This window comes from Plectropomus leopardus, chromosome 20, assembly GCF_026936395.1.
Source record: "Plectropomus leopardus strain MGB_pleo_1.0 chromosome 20, ASM2693639v1, whole genome shotgun sequence".
Taxonomy (NCBI): Eukaryota; Metazoa; Chordata; class Actinopteri; order Perciformes; family Serranidae; genus Plectropomus; species Plectropomus leopardus.
Genome location: NC_142195.1, coordinates 26,288,516 through 26,311,431, shown reverse-complemented (window position 1 = coordinate 26,311,431; position 22,916 = coordinate 26,288,516). Strand labels below are relative to the sequence as shown.

General features: G+C 39.2%; 1 protein-coding gene across 9 annotated transcripts in view; it reads left to right on the top strand.

The window, feature by feature from the left end:
* Positions 1 to 22,916, top strand: part of tcf4 (transcription factor 4) — a 279,930-nt gene that overhangs the window by 121,133 nt on the left and 135,881 nt on the right. For 8 of the 9 annotated variants that reach the window (XM_088071478.1, XM_088071481.1, XM_088071476.1 and 5 more), the window contains one exon: positions 21,554 to 21,680. In XM_088071478.1, the coding sequence (XP_087927604.1) occupies positions 21,554 to 21,680 (127 nt within the window). Of the gene's footprint in view, positions 1 to 19,124; positions 19,259 to 21,553; positions 21,681 to 22,916 lie in introns of those variants that run through there. The other variant, XM_088071482.1, reaches the window with a different exon arrangement.

The following is a 22,916-nucleotide window of genomic DNA, read 5'->3' as shown; positions in this document are numbered from 1 at the left end:
TCACTCACTCTCTCACTCATCCGCTCACTCACTCACTCACTCACTCACTCACTCACTCACTCACTCACTCACTCACTTACTTTCTCACTCACTCACTCACTATTTCACTAACTCACTTTTTCACTCACTCACTCATTCACTTACTTTCTCACTCACTCACTCACTCACTAACTCACTTTCTCACTCACTCACTCACTCTTAGTTGTTTCGTTCATGTATTTAATTTACAAAGTTTCGCCTCCCGTCTATCCATCCTTCCACCAGAGCATTCATGTATTCACGCCATCACTCATTCATCACGTCCTTTCATCAGTCCATTTGTCGCCATCGTCCATTTGTTGTTGTCGTCGGGATGACTCACTGACAAACCCACCCATCCATCTGATCACTCATTTATTCACTATTCAGCCATTTGCTGTATTCATTTGTTCATCCAGCCGCTCGCGTGTCGACGTGATCGCTCTCTGATCCGTCCATCCATCCATCCATCCATTTATCACCAACTTGCTGATCTATTATTTATAACCCCCTCTCATATCCAGCTGTGGCCTTTGTGGGGCTACAGCAAAACGTAGAGGACAAAAATATGAAATAAATCAAACATTACTGCCTCACTGGCCACTTTCCTACTGGGCTGCTGTCAAATTATCCTGTTACACAGTCTGAATGGCTCCTGATGGAAATTGTTTGGAAATGGCAGATAAATTTACATGCTGGGCCGAAGTCCAAAATCCTCTGGCTTCATCCTCGGCTGTTAGTGAAAAAAAAAAAAAAAACACTTAGAGGGGAGGATGAGCTCACACGCTAACAGCGGGAAGATTTCCAATGACCCCAGTTTATTCCACAACTCTCTGACCAAATCAAATAAATTTGTACCATTGGAGTTTTGAGGTAATTTAGGTTTTGGTTCCGCGTTTTGGCTCCGTTTTTTTGTTTCTGAATGTTTAAGTTTGGAATAAACATGTCGTAATGTTGTTATTATGCTCAATCACAAGCACAAATCTGCAAATTTCCTCCAGCTGAGTTCCAAAACATTTAGCTGGATAATCTGGATTGAACTTCCATTTCATTTTCGCTTCATTATTCGCTCTGACATTATGTTGATGTTATCCGATTCCTGTTTCCAGGGTTGTGCTCTAACCAATCAGCGCTGACTGACGAGTCCTCTTTGATGACGTCGTTTTCTGTTGAAGAAGTTCATTTTTGTCACAAAATACTGAGAAACCTTGTAGCTGTAATTTCAGCTGTTAAAGTGAGCAATAACAGAAAACAAAAGTTAAAACTAAGACTCAAACCAACAACTTTTAAGGGACATTTCACCCCAAAATCAGAAATACTTACTCCTACCAGTAGTGCTATTGATCAATGTACAGTTGGCGGGTGTAGTTCAGTAGAAAGAAAATAGTTCCTACATGGTCACTGGATTATCTTGAGTAACTGGGTCATGATTTCTGGAAAGAAACGTTGATGTTGAGTTTTAAATTTTAAATTTGATTTGTTTTTCACTTTGAGCACCACAAGCAGATTGCCATTTAGTTCCATTATATTGGAGAGAAGGCCGACATCTCTATGGCTGATATCAACACATTAAGCTTCTCACACCAAAACAATCTGGACTGATAAATAGTACTGCAGGTGAGAGGAAAAATATGTAATTTTGATTTGGGGGTGAACTGTTCCTTTAAGGCAGGATCGATTCCTAAGACAGAACGTGATTTTCGTTTTTTTTTTGTTTTTTTTTTTCCTTTTTTTAATTTAATTTTTTTTTTTTTAATTATTGTTTTATTTATTATTTTTTTTTATTTTGTTAATTGATATTTTTCAGTACAGTGAATTTTCTGTCCCTGGCTATATGTGATGCATTAGATAAACTGGTAATGGTTTCTGTTGGTGTGCAGGTGCATGTGTGGTGCGTTCAAGTGTCTGCACGTTTGACTTGAGTGTATAATATCGATGGATGGACAGTCCAGTTGTGTCTACCTTAGTGTTTATTTTCTGCACTGCACAGCCTTTTTACTATAGATTAGTCTATGTTACGAAGTGACTGCTTGTATCCAGTGTTAACTGGAGCGCTGACTGGGTCTGACTGGTGATCCTCTCCCAGCTGTAAATGGGTTGTGGGGGCTGGGAAATGTGGCCTCCTGCCAAGGTATGAGCCCAACCCCCAACAGCTATCTAGCTCTGCTCCCCTAAAAACACCCAAACACCCTCCAAAAACCATTATCTGCTGGCTGGAGGTGGCATGAATACACTCGAAACACCAGCGGTGGAAAAAAGACTGAATCTGTTGTTTGATTTTATGTGACATCATTCACTTATTGGAAGATTTTGTTACATTTAATGTAGTTTGAGTTGAAAAACAACATCTATACAAACATATTTTAACACTTTAAAATTCCTTTAACATAATGTGAAAAAATATAGGGTCAAGTTATTTATTTCATGTCATTTGTCTGAAACTTTATTTTCTGGGCATTTAAAAGACTTTTGTCCATGTTGGCCTAAAAATTCAGTCTCAAACTTATTTTTTATGGGCAAGCAACTTAAAACTGTTGTTTTTAATAATGGCAATTTAGGGTAATTATGAGCACGAGTTTTGAGTTTATTACTCATAATGTTAAGTTGTTATAACTAATTTTTCGGGACTATTTAAAGGGAATTTTAAAGTGTTAGTGTAGTTCCTGTGTACACTAAAGGTACTGGCCCTTTAATTTTTCATTTTCTGCACCATATACTTTATATGTTGTAGTAGAAATTAATTTCATGTCATCTGGCTGAAACTTTAATTTCTGGGTGTTTAAGCGACTTTTTGTCCATGTTTCTATTGACTGTTGAACCTGAAAACAGCAGCTGATGAAACAAAATCCCCTGTAGGATCTGTTTAGCTGCTGATGTGTGTTTGATCGTATCTCGTGACGTTGATCAGCAGGTGGAGTTCAGCTGTCATGATTCTCACCTCTCTGTTGCCGATGCTTCATTACGAGTCGCTCACTGATGTTCTGCAGTCAGTGACACAGAGTTTCACACCGTAATTAACTTGACAGTTACTTTAAAGCTCAGTTATCACATGTCATGAGCATCTTTACACCTGTCAGGCTGATACAGTCATTGGCTATTTTGCAATCGGAGGCTGTTTTCATTAGAGCAACAATTAATTTGATCAAATGTCTAAAGGGCTTTGACATCCAAATTGGGTTTTTTCCCAGCTGAAAACAGAATCGCCCAACTGGGAGCTCCTCAGAGCAGTTTGAGGCACAGCGTGGTTTTTTTTGCTTTTCATGCCGCATTTCAGGAACACCTTGTAGGAATTTCTTTAAATTTGTGATAAATGTCTACTTGGAATCAATGATGAACTGATATGATTTTGGTGGTTATAGGCCAAAGGTCAAGGTCACTCTGACCTAATCTTTCTCAGTCTTGTGAACATGATATTTCAAGAACAATTTTCAATGCTTTTCTGCTGTGCTGCTAGGGCCGAGAAGTGTGTGAATTATCCATGTTTTCCCAGACATGGATGTAAACTGTGACTGCAGCTCGACTGGTGCAGGAGGCATACAACTGCAAGGTGGTAATTCGAGTTTTAGCTGAGAAACTTTGGTTGCATCTGGTTGCTACTATATAGAATATCCACAGAGGTCAAATTGTGGGCTTGTATGGCAAAAGGAAGATTTCTTGCTTTGGATGAAGGAAAGGCTGAAACATGTAGGACGGTGTGTGATGCTTGGTCTTCATAATCTTTGTCTCTACTCCACTGTCATTAAACAGCTGGGTGAAAAGTGACTGTGAGTGGGTTTCCATTAACACCCAGGTTGCACAAATTGAAATTGGGAAGGTTAAATACACTTAATGGAAACACATCAATTTGAAGAAAAGTTTTTCTTGCTTGCATGAGGTGGTAATTCAGGTGATTGCAAGAACCCATATTTTGCAAAACTGCAATGGAAACACTTTTTGGGCTTTTGTAGGTCACATGATGCTATGGTTATGCGCTTGTTGGTAAGAACTGAATCCCTCATGATGCAGCAGCAGCTACACGAGCTGTCATTGCATCACATAACTCTGAGAAAGTTGAGCAGATCATCCAGAAGTTTTGAATCCACAATTCCTCTGTGAGATCATGGACTATAACCTCCTAGAAATCCCTCATACGTGGCCGCTCCCACGTATGAGTGGATTGTCTCTCCATTATTGCTCCCATAACATGCCTACATCTCAAAAATATCGCTTACGTTTTTCGCAATTTGAAGTTGAACATTTCTCAACTCTCGGCACTCAGAGAGTAAATGTCAAGCATGCAGCGCTCAATCAGCGTCTGGTCACGCTGCTGGCATTTATAGCATTGCATAAAAAAGTGATGATCCTGTTGCAAAGAATTTTAAAAAATACACTGGCCTCAGGAAAAAAAACACTTACAGCCCCTCCAAAAATGCAAAAAACCCTTTCCACGCTTTTCACAAGGTTTTGTAATGCACTGATCTTATTTCATCTCCCCAGAGGTTGAACCTTTAGTGCCATCTTCGGGGCAAACCTGACATCTTTCAGCTCCCCTGCTGGGAGTCATCAGCACGTTGTTTGCTCTTTCCTCGTTTTATGAGGATTTCTGCGGCTTCACTGCTGCTGAGAGTGTCACCTGAACTCCAGTAACCACAGCAAAAACACTCTCATGGGTAGTGTGATACAAGGCCAGTGCACACACACACACACACACACACACACACACACACACACACACACTCACACTCACACTGTGCGGCTGCTATCTTAAGCTATCTAAAGGGATATTCTGTCTACATAAGCAGAGGAACTCACAGCACCTGGATGAAGGGATGAAGAAGATGATCCCATCCCCCATCTCTCTTTCTCTCTTTCTCTCTCACACACACACACACACACACACACACACACACACACACATGCGTTACCTCTATCTTTTACTCTCTCATCCCGTCTCTCAATCTTTATATCTTCTTATCTGGCCGTACTTCATCATTTCCCTCCCTCTTTCAATTCCTCTCTTCTCTCTCGCTCTGTCGTTCATTCAAGCAAAACCCACTGTGTAGGCTGCACACACACACACACACACACACACACACACACACACACACACACTCAACCACACACCCTCAGCCACACCAAAGCATGCCTGTCATCCAGTTATCGCCTCACAGATCAGTAGGTTAGTCGTGGGCCGGCAGCTACAGCTGAGGCAGCAGCAGTCTGGATGTGAGGTTCTGGTGGAATGCAACATGAAAAAAAAGCCTTTAACCCTTCACACACACACACACACACACACACACACACACACACACACACACACACACACACACACTCTCTCTCTCTCTCCCTCAAGCACACACACTCACATACAATCACACATCAGTCAGTAAAAAAGTGCTGAAGGCTCCGTTTTGAAGCTCTGCGAGGTTTCAGAGGAGCTCAGAGGCTGCATTTACCTATTAAAGAATACACACACACACACACACACACACACACACACACACTTATGTTAAGGCATATGCATATAGATATGCACAGTATTCCAATACACTTCTCTCTCTCAAACACACACATACAGCATGCATGTGATCTGACAGTATAGAAATCCTAAAATGTCAGTCATATGTACCGTGAATATCGAATCATGATAATTAAAGCTCTGCAGCTTCACTCAGCATTAGTGACTAGAAGTGCTGACAAAGTAGCAGGTGCGTCATCCTCAGCTTCCTGTTCACTCCTCATCAGTCCTCAAAGAGCTCGTCCTCACACACTCTGAGGGCTCTCCAAACACACTGACCTCTGACCTCCACACCTCTCTGACCGGTCCAGAGAGTGAGTCCTCGTTATCACTCAGCACGTCTCGGCCTTGTAGTCTCTCTGCTCTGTCTTCATCTCTATTTGCTGTCTTGTCCTGTGGATTTGTCTTCTCCCTCGTGTGTTTAACGGTGTGTCCTCTTGACTTTTAATGCGTCTGAGTGGTTATATGAAAGTGTTTGATCACAGACAAGAGGTGTGGGCCTAATGCAAGAACTACTCGTAAGAACGTGTTTGTTCTTTAGTGGCGTTTATGCGTGATTCAAGAAATTTTCTTAGAATTTAGGTGTGAACATTTTTCACAGGTTGTCAATAGGTGGGTTTCCATTATAGGTTTCTGCAAAACTGAAGAGATATTTTTGAAATGTTGATAAAACACAATTGTTGTTATGTGACTTCTTCTCTCACAATAATATCTCAACAAGCATGGGGATGGATGTTCAAACGTTAGCAGGTTTATATCTGCTGCAGCCACCGCACTAGTCATCATTGTTTCCAACTGAAGGCGTCGCAGGCGTGTTATGGGAGCAATAATGGAGAGGTGAGGCCCTTATACGTGGGAGCGGCCACGTATGAGGGATTTTTGGGAGCTGGTAGTCCACGATTTCACAGAGGAATTCAAAACTTCTGGATGATCCGCTCAACTTTCTCCGAGTTATGTGACGCAGTAACAGCTCTTGTAGCTCCTGCTGCATCATGAAGGAGTCAGTTCCTCCTGACAAGCACATAGACATAGCACAATGTGACCTAGAAAAGCCAAAAAAAAAAATAAAAAAATGTCCAGATGATACGCTTAACTTTGGAAGAATTATGTGATGCACTAACTTGCCAGCTGTTTGTGTGTTAGAGTTTTTATTTTTTATTTTTTTTGTAATTTTCAAATAATTTTTTTCTACATTTTACTAATTTCTTGCAAATTTTTCTGTTATTTCTTAAGTTGCACATTGACTTCTTCCAACGTTTTTCAAAGAAGTCAAGCCAACTTGCCCAGGTTTTAAAGGGTTAATAGCATTAAAATGATAAATGACTTGGATCAAAGATTTCTGGTTGATTTATACTTATTAAAAATACACTCATTCTAATTATTTTATCATATCTCCTGAAACACAGTGTGGCGCATCTGCAGGAATTACAAGAATTGTCCAGTGTCTTCAATCAGTTTGAGCAGCCAGACTGAGGCTGCCTGGCGGACAACTTCTCTAGTTTTGAATGAAACTTGCCGACAAACAGAGCAGAACCGGCAGCCCTCTATGATTATTTTAGGTCCATTATGCTAATAATGAAAGCTCTAAAATGCACACCTCCTCATGAACAGGTGGCATTCATCAGGCTGAAACGTGCAATCCAAGACAAATTTGTGCAGTTAAGAGATGTTTGTTGGATCTGACTGTTGTTTAAGCAAGAAAAGAGAGGTTTAGGATCAAAATACAAAAGAATGCAAAGAAGCACGAGGCCTGGCTTTCTTCGTCTGCTGAACTCCTGTAAGATGCTCGCTCACGGCAAATTTGTAACTTAAATCATGTGTCATGTTGAGTTTAATTTCGCTCTTTCTTTCTCCGTCTCTCTCAAGATGCAATATTTCTACACATCTGTGGAATGTGTTTGTACAGAAACCAGGCTTTACTGTGTGTGTGTGTGTGTGTGTGTGTGCGTGCGTGCGTGCGTGCGTGCCTGCCTGCGTGCCTGCGTGCGTGTGTGAGTGACAGTCTTCATTCCCTCTGGAAGCCTGATGGTTCCTGTGCGTGGGCTTTACAGCGGAGGAATCCGGTTACTGAGGGCGTGTGTGTGTGTGTGTGTGTGTGTGTGTGTGTGTGTGTGTGTGTGTTCATCATCACTTCATTCAGTGTGTCTGCTGAGTCCGTCCCCATTGGCTGTCCTCTGACCAATGGTGTGATGGCAGGAAGTACAAGCCCCTGACAGCTGGTCTGAAGTCCAGGAAGGAAAAAAAAAACAAGGGCGAGTCAAAGACTGTTTACATGGAGGGAAATATTAATGAAGCTGCATGGAGCTAATCTTGATTATATTATTGTGTACATCAGTGATATTCAATATACGGCCCACGGGCCAAATCTGGCCCCAGATAGGATGTCAGGTGGCCCTCCAACCATTCACTCATGATAAAAATGTAGTGATTTACACTGGGAATTGTTTTTGCACTTCTAGTATACATAAGGTGTCAGAGAGCATAACACAGCTTCAGGATTGAGCTTTTTGATCAAAAAAGTGCCAGTTGATGATCCCCGGACCCCCCAACAGACATCCAAGCTAAGCCCCTAATGTCCTAAAATCCTGGAAATGTCCTGAAATCCAAGAAATGATCTGAAATCCTAGAAATATCCCAGAAATGTCCTGAAATCGTAGAAACGTGCAAAATCCGAGAAATATTCTTAAATCTTAGAAACGTGCTCCTAGAAATGTCCTAAAATCCTTGAAAAGTACTAAAATCCAAGAAATGTCCTAAAATCCTAGAAACTTCCTTAATTCCTAGAACTTTCCTTAATTATCTATCTATCTATCTATCTATCTATCTATCTATCATAAAAAGCTCCTCTCCTCCTATATCCATCCATCCTGTGCATCTCTGTGTGTGGTGAGATGTTCCACTCACAGCTGCTCTCCAGCTCTGTACACACACACACACACACACACACACACACACACACACACACACACACACACACACACACACACACACACACACACAGATCCAGCTGCTCGTCGCTCTCAGGAGACTCTCAGCCGTCGTTTAGTCTCATTTGCTGGCCTCACAGATCGACACTTTTTTATTTGACTATCGATCACAAACACACACACACACACACTGCCGCGCTCACATATACTGCTTGCATGTTAACACATTAGCAATGACAGCTGACAGTTTGTGTGTGTGTGTGTGTGTGTGTGTGTGTGGTATCCATTATATGAACAATCTGAGTGTCAGGACCACCCGGTGCCTCGCTGACGTGATGAAGCTACTGGTTTCCTTCAGATCTAGTTTTTTTAAAAAAGTCCACTGTTTTTAATTATGCTGATTTTCTGCCTCACAGAATGAGGTGATTTCATTTTAAAGTGGATCATACTTGAAAATTTAGGTCAAAATATGTAAGAAAATTAAGTCAAAATCATCTGGAAATTTGGGACGTTGTTGATGCAAGTGTTATGGTTAATATGAGAACATTTTGAGTCACAGAATGAGCAGGACTAAAGTCAGATTCCAGCATTATCTTCTTATAATGGTGTGTATGTATGAATATGTCATGTAAAGACAAATATTACAGGAGCATTGTAAAACACAGATGGATTCCTGTAAACATTTTCTCAACTGCAGCAGCATAAATGTGTGAAACGATGTCTTAAACCACATTTCATTATTGTTTTGGTGAAAAATACAGCATGACTTTATAGAACTTAAGTATTTAATAGCAAGAAGGACAAGTTTGCTGTTAAACTAAATGCTGTTGTGCTTGGAAATATATTGGATTTTGGCACAAAATTTTGTACATTCATTGTTTCCAGAGGATTGCTTACTTTGGTGATTCCCAGATTTTCACTCTAGTGCCACGATAAAGTGGATATTTATATAGTTTTATGTTATTTTTTAGTGAAATGTAACTTTTTTCTATTTTTTTTGGATCTTTATGTTGCAAATGCCGCCTTTCTGTGGCTCCCATACGAGGAGCTACAGGCTACAAGACGGCTAAAAAACATGACACCGGTGACATTTTTCAAAACAACTTGGCCTGTCGGGGCTTCAGGACACTTGAACACTTTGAACGAGCAATATGGACACAGTTTGTGGTTTTATAATGTTTTTTTTTTTTAACATTTAAATCCTGGTCACCATTTACTTCAGTTGTTTGGGAGATGAGTGCAACACTTCTTTCTTTGTGAATCTCCAGCAGTATTTTGTGGACAATAAAATTTCACCTGGCTTTCCATCAGCATTAGCGCAAGTAGATAATGACGGAAACTTTTTGGGTGAACTATCGCTTTTATTATTATTTTTTAATCAGGCCAGGGCACAAAACTGCTAAGGTGGTTCATGCTTGGGTCAGGCTTGGGCAGAAACTAAAAGTTTTTGGCTTGATGTTTTTAACAAAAATATATTCCATTATTATTAATTTGTGTTTTAATATGATAAACAAAAGTTCGAGTAGGAAGACTTCGTTTTTTTTGTTTCTGCATGAATTCAGTCGGTTGTGAAAACGGATCAAGTTATTTGATCGACTCGTGCAGCAGTCGACTGCCTAACAGGTTCTCGTCATGGAGACGAGAAACCAGGGAGCTACTCTCTCTGTCTGTGAGTGAAGTTAACCCTCTCCTCTCTCTGATGTGTCTAACATCAAACAGTATGCTATCTCACACACACACACACACACACACACACACACACTCTCATACACATACGGAAACTGCGAGTGAAGCACAACAGCTGGTAACAGACACAGAACAGAACTGAGCTGTCACGCCTACACGACAGAGCCGACACACACACTGATACACACACAAAAAAACTTCAGTGTACACACTGATGCATACACGAACAAGTGATGCATCTTTTTGCACCGATCCTCACATGCACACAACTACACACACAGCGACATATAAGTAACCCAGTCTTGATCCGTGAGATGTTGGAAAGCGGGCAGATATTTTTCATGTGTGTTTCCGTCATCGCAGCTCAGTTCTGCTGGACTTCTTTTGGATTTTTATCTCTGACAGATGAAGCAACAACTTCCCGCATCCCACAGGCCTTAAACCTCCTTTAATGCAACCTACAGGCCAGAGAAGTTCTGAAATTGGAAACTAAATCTGTAGGGCTAAAGTCTCCTTTTCTCTTCATGGTTTCTAAGTTTTCTTATTTATTTATTTTTTTTAGCACATTGGGGGTTTTCCCATTCACTTTAGCACAGTCATAGTTTCCTTGGAGCATACAGAGACGACTGTGCCAATGTGTTAATGCATTATTAAGCCTGATATCTTCTTAATGGACCAAAACATTTTTAAAAATTGCGAAACTGATATAAACTTATTGTGCAAATAGTGTATTGACACTTTTATTTATTTATTTATTTTTGAGGACATTACATGGACTGCTACATCAACTAATTAATATATTATTAATTAATATATTATTACGCCTGATATCTTTTCAAGGTACCTAAACTTTTTTTTTTTTTTTTTTAATGGGAAATTAGTATTTGACATAAACCTATTGTGCAAATAGTGTATTAACACTTTGGGTCTTTGTCAGTTCTTTAATACTTTAATACTGTCATAGTTTCTTTAAAGCAGTTTTTGTTGGTCATTACACGCTGTGCAGTGTTAATGTGTTAATACATAAGTAGGACTAATGTCTTCTTAATGGACCAAAAACAAACAAAAAAATAAATTACAAATAATAAAATACAAATAATGTATTGAAGCATTGGGGCTGTTCATATTTACTTCAATACAGATTTTTCTCTTGGAGCAGCCTCTAGTGGACATTAGGGTAAATGTCCTGTTGAGTTCATTCCAACTTTATATAGAAACAAAAAATGGTTTGTAGGATCTTTGTATTGAAAATTGAAAAATTACATATATTTATCATGTTTTACTACTTTCTAGTTGTTTTGTCCCTTGTTTTTATGATTATTCAGCACTTCGGTCAACTACGACTGTTTTAAATGTGCTATATAAATAATATTGAATATTCTATACAGCCCTACTATTTATGTATTTATTTATTTTTACAAAAGTTGACATTTGCAGTAAAGCTTACTTTAGCATACAGTTCTGTTTGTGTTATACATTGTGAATGGTCATTAAAAAAATTTAGGGGCCCTCATGTCATGGAAAAGTTTTAAAAATGAGACCATAAAGATGCGCTGGAACCCTTTTATTTCAACTTTCAGCAGGTTCGGTGCAACATAATTCATTTGGAATCCAGTATTCACTCTGTTTTTGCTCTGTTTTTGGTCTCCACCAACTCCTGATGGAAATATTTAATCGTTAGCTCCTAATTTTTCCGCTGCGTTCACCGGCTAGTCTCTCTGTCAGCTGTTTGGTGCTGAGCAGGTGGTGCACAGTAGATTTGAAGGTTTTTTTTCCTCTTTGAGAGCAGAAAGAGTGAACCAAATCGGTACAGTTGTTGGCCGTTCAGCTGTGTTTTGAATTGGAGCGCGGCTCAGAAATAAGAACGTCCGTTCTCGAGGTTTTATTTCTCCTGTATGTGTTTGTTTCTGGCTATAATGACTAAAATGTCTCTACAAAGTGAAGGCAGCTGGAACTGAGGCATGATGGGAGCGATCAGTTCAAGATGGCTCTGCAGGGAAGCCTATTTTTCATTTTCTTTTCATCTCTCTTTTCATCTCTAAGTATAAATCTGTCTCTCCATCCATCATTCATTCACTTCCTGTCTCCTCCCCATTCTTCTTTCCTTTCTTTTTCCCTTTTGTACTTTCCCTTTCTTTCCTCTACTAATGCCTCTACTTCAACCTCTTTTCCCCCTTCCCTTTATCCCCCCTTTTTACCCTCCTTTTCATCACGTTTACTTTTCCTCTCGCTTGACTTCTTCTGTCAAACTTCTCCATCTTTTCTGCACTCCCCTCTTTCCTTTCCTGCTTTTGTCTTCCCTCTTTTGTCCTCCCTTTCCTCCTTTGTTGTCTTTCTTCCTTGTCCAAATCTTCCCTGTCCTCTTTTCACTTTCATTCTCTCCATCCCTCCTTTTTCTTTTACAATCCTTCACCCCAAACTTGTTTGTAACTTTTTCTCAACTTTTATCCTTTTATCCCCGTCTCTGTTGGCTCCTTTCTTATGACCCAAATATGTTCCAAACACTAAAAATGCTGCAGTGATGGATTTCTACGTTATTCACATTCGCAATTTATTTATTTTTTGATCAGGACACTCTATCAGTTGTTTTTTTGTTGTTGTTTTTTCAGTGCAGTAAACTGCAGTAAACCGTATTTTAACCAACAGTAAAAATGACTATTTATCTATCTGTATTCGTTTTTGTCATTTTGAGTCAAATTGTCGATCCCTTTTAATCCACCGTCCGCTCCAGTGACTGATATTTTTTTAAAAACTCTGGGTAAAGCTGTACATTTTTTATAGGATTTTTTTTTACATGTATATAATATAACATTTCCTGTTTACTTTAAAAACTGTTAAAACACAAATTACTTTAACGATATGATTTCTAGACTGAAACGTGCGTTGCGCTTCCTCCTTTCCTCATGGTCGGCCATGCTTGTTAAAAAAGTGGGCGTTGCTCCACTGCGGTCCACTGTGTCTTACAGACATCAAATAAGTTTGTGCATTTGGGTAAAGTCACATGACTGTTATCATAGATCTAGATATGCTAGAAAAGTGATGCTCGTTGGACTGAATTGGGATGTTTTCCCTCATCTTTTAGTCTTTGTCATCTTTCCTTTTCTTTGTTCTTTCCTTCTATTATTTCCATTTTAACCACAAAACTTCTTTTACTTCCTACTTTTCTTTTTGTCCTCACTTATTTCCAGCTGTGTCCTTCCTCACGTCCTCCCTCCCTCTTCCTCCTCCTGTCTCCTCCTCCCTTATTCTCTCCCCTATGATCTTTCCTCCCTCTCTAAACTCCTTTGTTCCCCACTTACTTTTCTCCCCTTTTTTACTTCCATCTTTACCTTTCTTTTTTTCCTCCCACTGAACTACCATCTCTCCTCCTCATCCTTCATCCCCCCCCTCCTCCTCCTCCACCTCCTCCTCCTCCTCCACCGCCTCCTCCTCTCCTCGTTCTAATTGCGTGCAGGAAGCTGCCAGATATTGTGAGGTGTAATGTGCTGTCTGATTCCTCTCTTAGTGTTCTTAAATGATCGCTATTTATTTGTCAAGCCAAGCGTTGAACGCTAATTAAGGAGAAATGCTTTGAACTGCCTCGTGTGTGTGTGTGTGTGTTTGAGTGAAGTGTGTGTTATTGGGAGTGTGTGTGTGTGTGTGTGTGTGTGTGTGTGTGTTTGAGTGAAGTGTGTGTTATTGGGAGTGTGTGTGTGTGTGTGTGTGTGTGTGTGGGGAGCGGTTAGAAGATGGAGGAAGTTGTCATTGGCAAGTCGATCCCTCGCCGCTTCAAGTGCTACTGCAGATGTGTGTGTGTGTGTGTGTGTGTGTGTGTGTGTGTGTGTGTTTGCTGTTATCTGTCCCCGAGGTTTTTCTTGCTCTGACATCATTTTAAACACACACACACACACACACACACAGCAGCTGGCGTTTCAGACTCCAACACGCTGATGTGATTGGCCGTTTTCTTTGTCATGACGGTTCTACGACGTGATTGGCTGTCTCAGTCTTTAATTTTAATATTTTCGGGTAATCAGTCCTTAGCTTGGATGTTATTGGTCGTTGAACGTTTCATATATTTCCTTCTTTGTCGATGATGTTACGCTTATCGTCTTTGTCACTCTGGTGGAAATCGAACCTCTAACTCTGCCTTGCTCAACCTGCAGTTGTAGCAGTGACACATCTTTATTAATTCAGGGTTTATTAAAAAAATATTTAGCATTTTGTAGTATTTAACCCTTTGAAATCGGGTGTGACATCACTTCTTGTGCTGCTTTTAGACGCCTCTCAGAAATTTAGCAAATTGTTGCGATTCTGTCAAAAACATGGAAAAAGGCAATGAGGAACTTGAAAGAAATGTTTCACTTATTGCAAGACATTAGTATATTTAGAAAATTATTTTAAAAAAGCTAGGGAAAACAAAAAAGGGGGGAAAAATTACATTTTTGAAGCACTTTGGGGGTTATTTTCTTGTTTTGTTTTTACTTTCTTTTTCTTTATTCTTTCTTTTTATCAATTTGTTAGGTAATTTTCTTGTAATTTTTACTAATTTTGAGGTCATTTCTTCTTTGTTGCTCATTGTCTTCTTCCCATGTTATTGACAAACATCAAGCCGATTTGCTCAGGTTTCAAAAGGTGAAATTATCAAAGCTGATGCAGTTAGGATTGACAGTTGGACGTGTCATAAGGACGCACCAACTCTCCCTCTCAGCTGTTACTACGAGGCAGTCAACCGCTGACAAAAAGAAGAAACGAACATTTCTGCGTTTATACTGCAGTTAATGTCCCTGTGAAAGACCCGCCATCCTCTCACATCCAGCAGATGGCATGAAAAAACACATGGAAGAAAGAAGTTTTCTGTCACTGAAGAATCTCACTGATGATGATGTGTTTTAGGTTTTTCTGTCTTTTTTTTCCTATTTTTGAAGTTTACAACAAATTATTGATATATCGCTGCAGGCTCACCGCTAAACCGATTAAACATATGGTGTCTTATATCAAAAGAACGTCTGCGTCAATTTCGGTAGCATTTGAATGAAAAGTTGTGGCGATATAGGTATTGAGTGATTTTGCATATTATTAAAAGTATAGCTGATAGACTAGCATTACATTGTTAGCATTTAACAGCGTAAATGATTCATTGTCATGTTGCAGCCTTGGATGTGTGTGAAGTGTTTTTACAGTATTCAGGCTCTGTGAGGCCAGTTTTATTCGTTGTCTCTGCTGGTTTTGACTCTTTCTGGTAGCAGCCTCAGGGCCTCGCTCCCTCAGGAGTGTGTGTGCAGAAATATGTGTACGTGTGTGTGTCAGCTGGAGCGAAGCTGGCGTACAGGTGCGCCGCTGCCTCGCCAGCACTTCCTGGTAATTAATGACTTCTTCCTGCCTCTCTCTCTCTCTCTCTCTCCGTCTCTCATATTTTGGATGGTGGAAATTGATGACATCTGAGTTTCAGTCACATGAGGACAGAGGAGGAGAGGCAGAAACTGAGGAGGGGGAGGCTGAAAAAGGGCATCCGACAACAACTATATTCACTTCTAATAAATGCCCCGTCTGTTTACTTTAAAGTGAAAACCCTGAAACAAAATGCATGTTTACTTTCTTTAGATACCACTCTGGTGTCTGTGTGTTGATTAAAAAGCTTAATATAAAGTTAAGAAGCAGGGAGCCACAGCTTAGCTTTGCTTTGAAAAATACACCTACCAACACAATAAACAATAATTCATTAAACATATTATATCTCACTTACTTAACCCTTTGAAACCTGAGCTCCTGTACTGATTTCTTTTGAACTCATGCGAATAAGGCAACAATACAAGAAATGACCTAAAAATAAGCTTGCAAGATAAAAATTTTTACAATAAAAGGAAAAGTTATATATAGAAAGGAAATGACCCGAAAAAGTGCTATACTATAATGTAATAATAATAATAATAATAATAATAATAATAATAATAATAATAATAATAATAACAATAATGCGTTCTGAATTAGAATGTAAAATGTAAAATTCTAATAATTTTTAAATATAGTTTTTTGATATTCCCTCAGAGTTTTCAGGTCATTTTCTTGTCACTTTTACTAATTTCTGCAGTTTGCAGGCCATTTAATGCCAAGTTTTTGATTGCCTTTTTTGACATATTTTTGAAAGAAATCAAACCAACTTTCTCATATTTGAAATATTTCAAATGCTTGTGAAAGGCTGATGTTGATCCAGGTTCCCAAAGGTTTATTTTTTGGGGGATTTACGCTGATCTGTTTCCTTTCTACTTTTTGGACGAATCTTCCATTTTGGTCTGTTGTTGTTCTCTCTCTCCATCTTCTCTCTTCCTCTCCTGTTCTGTTTTTTTGTCCCCCTGGTCTCTCTTTCTGCTTCTTTTTACCTCTCTCTGTGTCTCTCTCTCTCTCTGGTAATCTATCTTAGTTAATATCGTCTCTGCGAGCAGCTGGGTACCGAAGCCCAGTCAGCTCTGTGAGAAACAGACCTCTGGTTGTGTGTGTTTGTGTGTAAGTGTGTGTGTGTGAGAAGGAGAGAGATACACACACATAGACAGATAGAAACAGAGATGAAACAAGATAATGAAGAAAGTAAAACAGAAACAAGAGACGGAGCGAGGAGGAGTGAACCTGGAATTACACACCTATGAGGATGCATAGAAATATATCTGTGGCTCTACACAAAGCAGGGAGTTCTGGGTAACTGTAGGTCTCAGAAGAGCCGGCACATGCACCTGCACGTCAAACAAGCTGTTTGGGGAACGGTTCAAATATATTAACGTCATATCCAGAAAATGCAAAAGATGGCTGAGACGTAAGAAAAATGTATGTCTGCTCACTGTCATCTTCACGTTTTTATTTAGAGAACAAAACTCTTAAAAGATGAAGATAAAGTAAAAAGTATGACGGGTCTAAAAGAACCCAGCAGCAGGAACAAGCAGACACTTTACATAGATCAAATTGTTGCTCATTTGCACACAAGCATCTTTTTTAGAGACAATGGTGATGCAAATTAGGATTCAAATTCTGTAAAGTATCAGATGAAACACCAACTGTAAAATGTTGTTTGTTTACTGTATTTAAGCTTTTAAAGATTATTTTCTGTCATGTTTTCATTATAAAGCAAATCTATAGCTGCATAGTATCTTAATTACTCAAAACATAAAGTACCTAGATTCAAGATTCATTTTATTGTCATTTCTCTGAATATTCGCACGCCATCGTTCACCACCAGCTTTTGCATTTGAGTTCTATGCAAATTTAAAAAACGGCAGTGATAAATATACTAAAAACAACATAAATGTACTTAAAACAACCTTAATACAATTAAAAAACAAACAATATCAAAGCAGCCGAGCCAACAAACACAAAACGCACAGCAACACAAAAGTAACTAACAGATTCAGAGTTGAGAAAAAGTGCACAAATGCTCTGTTTCAGTCTAAAAAAGGCAGCCATATTTGTTCTAGTTCATCCACCAAAAATGTGGCAACCACTTTTAGAAGTTAGTGTTGTGCCGCGGGACTTTGAATTCATCACAGGACGTGTGTTGAAAAAATGTGGCAATGTACCAGGCCAACATGTTCTCATCCCGAGTCGTCACATTTTGCCGCTTTGCGGTGGACTTTCACGTCTACATATCACGCTTAAAAATTACATCTGCTGTCTGCTGTCATGGCACCACCATGATGTCAACAAATGCACGTGTTGCGATGACGATGCACGTAGTCGTGTTTAGACAACACAAGCACAACAGGTGCCATGCAGCCATGCTGGTGTATAAAAACACAGCAGTTCTGTCATGCAGATGCGAAATTTGGCTTTTAGTGTCACGTTCTCATGCTGAAAACACTGCAAAAGTGACGGTTTTTAACAAATTTGGAATGAGAACGGGCTGACCGAAAGTGGCCATCAATTCTGTTGCATCATGGGAAATGTAGGATCCAGTGTAATTGGAGCTTGATCGATACTAACGGCTAAAATCTGCTGCTCGGATTTTGACCATTGTTTTCGTATATCTTTCCCGTTAATCACCCAACTTTACATTTCTGGCGTACCCTTTAAACACCTCAATCACTTTAACCTCGGTGTCGAAAATAACCAAGTTGTGCATATTGAAGTGAAATTGACAGAGACAGTGAGACTATAGCGGGTAAAGAGAGACGGACAGAGAGACAGACGGGCATTTTGTCTCTCCTCCAGCTCGTCTAGTTGCCGGGGCGACAGGTCTGGCCCGGCCTGGCTCGATGTTCGAGTACGAGAAGAAAAAAAACAAAGAAAAGAACAGAAAAGAAAGAAAAGCGCCACAATCAATGAGACCCTTTTTGTTTTAGTGGGAACCCCCTTTTACCCCCGACGACACACACACACACACACACACCAAAACACACTGAAACACACACGGACAGAGGAACAGGATGACTGAATCGGTGCGCGATTGTGTGTGTGTGCCTTTGTGTCTGACTCCCTCTCGCTCTCTGTGTGTGTGACTGACTTTATTTAAGACAAGGGCCCTTTTGTTTTAAGCCGGAGAATGGCTCTGAGACCGAGGCTGGCCCTGTAATTGGCCTACTTAGGCCCTGTTTAGCATGAGAAAAGCCTTCCTTGGCCCGGCAGTGCCAAGCTAACTCTTGTTTTCAGCCACAGAGAGGACGGACGCGCTGATCAGAATTCAGATTAGCTCAAAAAACATCCACCCACCCCCCCGCTCTGCACACTCCTCCACCCTCTGCTTTAAACACACTGCACACTAATTACTTAACGAGAAAGCTGGGAAAAAAATCTACACTTTAACGGAGTAGTGGTGGAGTCTATTTAAAGGAGGAGGGGGTGGGGGGGGGTTCGCAGGCTCTTTTTCACCTCTTCCCTACTTGCGTACTTTTTGTGCCACTTTGAAAAAAAAACTCTCCTCCATCCGTCTCTGTCTTTTATTCTTGCGCTCTCTTCTCTCCAAATCAGCCCAGACGCCACTTGTTGCTGCCGAATCATTGAACTTAATTAGCGGGACAATGTGTGAGCGGTTTGCTAAGTTTGAGCCGTAAACAGAGTCACAGTTAGAGGAGGGAAAAAGCGACAGAAAGGAGAAGTTAGACTTTGAGCCGTGGAGCCGTGAGATGAACGTCTCCACGCTGAGCAGCATGAGGTCGCTCTCATGGAGGTAAATACCATCACATGCCACCGTTTCATTTCGCGTTATCAGCTCGGTTTGAGGTGTCTGAGGTAGGCCAAGTTTCGGGAAGTTAGTCAGCTTCGAAGTCAAATCCAGCAGGCATTTATTTATTTATTTATTTATTTATATGTCTGACGTTGAACTATCTATTTATATGTCTGTCTCTCTGTTTGTCTTGTAATCCGAAAAAAAAAATAGTTAAAAGGATTTTGATTAGTTAATTGTAATTAATTTTGACAGGAGGCATGCTTTTTAAAACTTAGAAATTGATTTTTTTTTTCAATTTTAATGCTGCCATACATCAAGCTCGCACACACACAAAAAGTCAGTTTCGGTTTGATTAAATTATTTTATTTTAATATTTGCACACATGGACTTCCATATGTTTACTCTATTAACCTATTTAGGGCAGTAATACATTGACTTTTATGTAATCTAATGCACAGGCATGCACGCCGTAACACAAATATGAACTAAATATTAACACCATTGCAGTTATGGTTGATATTCCAACCACTAATGCAACGTTAGATGGTAGTGATGGGAAAGAGTCCCACTTATAATACTTAAATTTGAATTAAATTTATTTTTTATCTGATCAGGCCGATGCAATTTAACGTAGTTCCAATACAGAGTATGAAGCTGATGTGTTGCACAAAGAGTCTATAGCTATTTTTCAGCTCTCGTCTCTAGTTTGGCTTTTCCGTTTATACCTACAGTGTTATAAAATACTGAAATTCAAAGATCATAAAACCACAATGCACTATAAACATGAGGCACAATAAAATATACATACTGCAGTACTTTTGTGTGTGTTCATGTCATTGCATGACCCAATAGAGTTGTATTTTTGCAGATTTGGACACGTTAGAGTTACACCTGGGTTAACGTACTTCAAATGACAGATTTGTTTGCTTTTTCAGGCACTTTTGTAGTATTTGGTGACAAGACAGATATAATCCGAGTCAACACACCAGTAAACAATATCCTTACATTAGTCAGTCTTTCACATATTATGACGCTCTGATATTGACATTTTGCAGTAAAATAAAACTTTGCGTAGCATCCTGAAGTATTTCAGATCATTCTTCCTTTAGCATTCGTGTTACATTTACTGGGGTAGGTAGTAATAGATTACATGTCATCAACACTCGTGAACTCGTTTTCATGACATGGAAAGACAAGTACACAAAGAGCTTTCAGAAAATTTCCAAGGTGAGTACGTCATCTGGGGAATGTTCATACGGTCACTTCTCATGAATACTGTAAACACGAGCACATTTGAATGCAGCATGTGCAAACATATTTTAAAAATAAGTATTTATAATCAGCCAAGATTTAATTTTGAAAAGAAAATGTGCAGTTGTAGTTGCAGTGTCAAGGATAACTTGATGACAGTGTCGATAACATCTTTTAAAAAATGGCAATTTTAAAAACTTTTGAAATGATAAACAGTGCTCCATTGAAGGTGCAGTATGTAAATCTGGGTTGCTGATTTTTGAGTCAAATATCGTCAAATACCGATGGTTGGCGGTTCGGTGACACCAACAACTCAAAGTCATCGGTATTTAACCTTCAAATAACACCCAACAATCATTTTCTTTCTCCATTTCTTACTGAACCTTAAACTCATGAAAAGTGCGTTGACATATGGAGATTTTTACAAAAGAGCTCCGCTTTGTGCCGGTAATTTATACGCTTAATATGATTTGACCAAATGTGAATCTCAAAAATCTGTTGACATTGTTTTGAAAAGTGGTCAGATTTTTGAGCACGTAGCATATTTAAGCACATTTGAGCATACAGCATATAGTCGTTCTGAATGTTTTAAATGTTTAATTCTGGCTATTTTCCAAACTTTTTTGCAACATCTTAAATTTGTGCAGCATTCCAGTGATCGATTTTGTGTTTGAGTGTCAAAATTTTGACAAAAGTCAGACTTTCCAAACAACACTACTGACAGAGTTTCAAACTTTAGCATCTGACTGTGGTGAGTATTTTTCGTAAAACATGCTGAGCTTCAACACACTGAAAACCAATTTTGGTTGCACCTATTCTCATTATCGTCATGTTTGAATTCTCTTTTTAAGGGTTGTCAGGTGATATTATATTCTGTCACGGCTGACTTGTCTTTGTTTCTCTTCAGAAACCTGCAAATTTGTTTTTTTGTTCAGTTTCTTTGTGAAAAATGCTGCGTCCTTCCTGGTCTTTGAGTCACAAGGTCACATGATTAGCAATCTCTCTCTCTCTCTTTGTTTCTGTCTGTCTGTGTCTCTCGACCAGTCGATACTGGGTGGCGAGATGGGTTTGGGGAGTCCCGGCGCAGCGTCGCCCACCAAGCCGGCCGGTCAATACTACCAGCACTACGGCTCCAACCCGCGGAGGAGAACGCTGCCTATGGACGCCATGGGTGAGACGCCACATTACACAAACACTATAAACTCACAGGGAAAGTTAACAGATGTGTCATTAAAACAGCTTTGTCTGTAACTAAATGTCTATGAAGAGTTAAGTTTCCGAGCGTTTTCTGGCCTGTGGCCTTATTCTGACTTTCCAAAACTCTCAGAGCATCATCAGTGTGAATGAGTTTGGCATTATATTTTTGTTAAGTACATGGGCGGATCATTGATCAAGAAATCAAACTAATAAATATGCTCTTTTCAATAAATGCAGAGTAATACAACAGTCCTTTTGTAAAATCTCCCGACAATAAGGTTGCAAAGTTGTTTTTTGTGCAGTTTTCAAAGCACCAGACAGTACAACCTCCAAAATAATGAAAAGTGAATAAATTATTACCATTTGGATTTATTGCAGGGCTGTTGTATTAGACTGCATTAAATATATTAGACAAATAAAATACAAAATAAAGATACATTAAATACATTAGTTTTAGAAATCCCTGTCATCCCCATCAGCGAATCAAGCACCCCATACACTGGGCCAACGTGTGTTTGGTGACAAAGTTGAAACATACAGTTTGTACTTTTTTTTTTTTTTTTTTACTCACTTTATTAACAAAAAAAACAAATTAGGGTGTATAGATCAATTTATTTATTTTTAATAAATTAAATACAAATTTAAAAAGGTTGTCTTTAAAATTCTGGAAAAATAATTTTCAGCATCATTTTCCTAATAATAATATTTTTTTACAGATACAAGCACCTTTAATTCATGCAAATTTCTAAAACAATGGAAACTATAAGAACAGCAGCGTTCATCTGTTGAGATGTTTTTTCTCTTTCTATTTGCATTGTGATCATCTAAAATACGATGTTACATTAACTCCACCGGCTTGATCTGTCTGAAACCAAATTCAAATCAATTCTCTTCATATGTATCTTCATGGCATCACATCATACAAAAGCAGTTTAAAGTGCTTTACATAAAAACTGCAAAAATCGTGCAAATAAACAAAGTGACCATGCCTGAATACACGTAAAACTACATAATTCATCCATGCAAAAAAGCATACAGTACATTTAAGAAAAGGCTCAAATAAGTAAGTAAAAAGTATTAATTTAGCGCTGAAGTGCTTTAAAAAGGCAAAGTACAACACACAAAACAGAAAACAGAAGATAAAACAACCACCCGAGCCATGTGGTTAAACGTGCAAAACTATTTGCACAGCACAAAATGAAAAAAATCA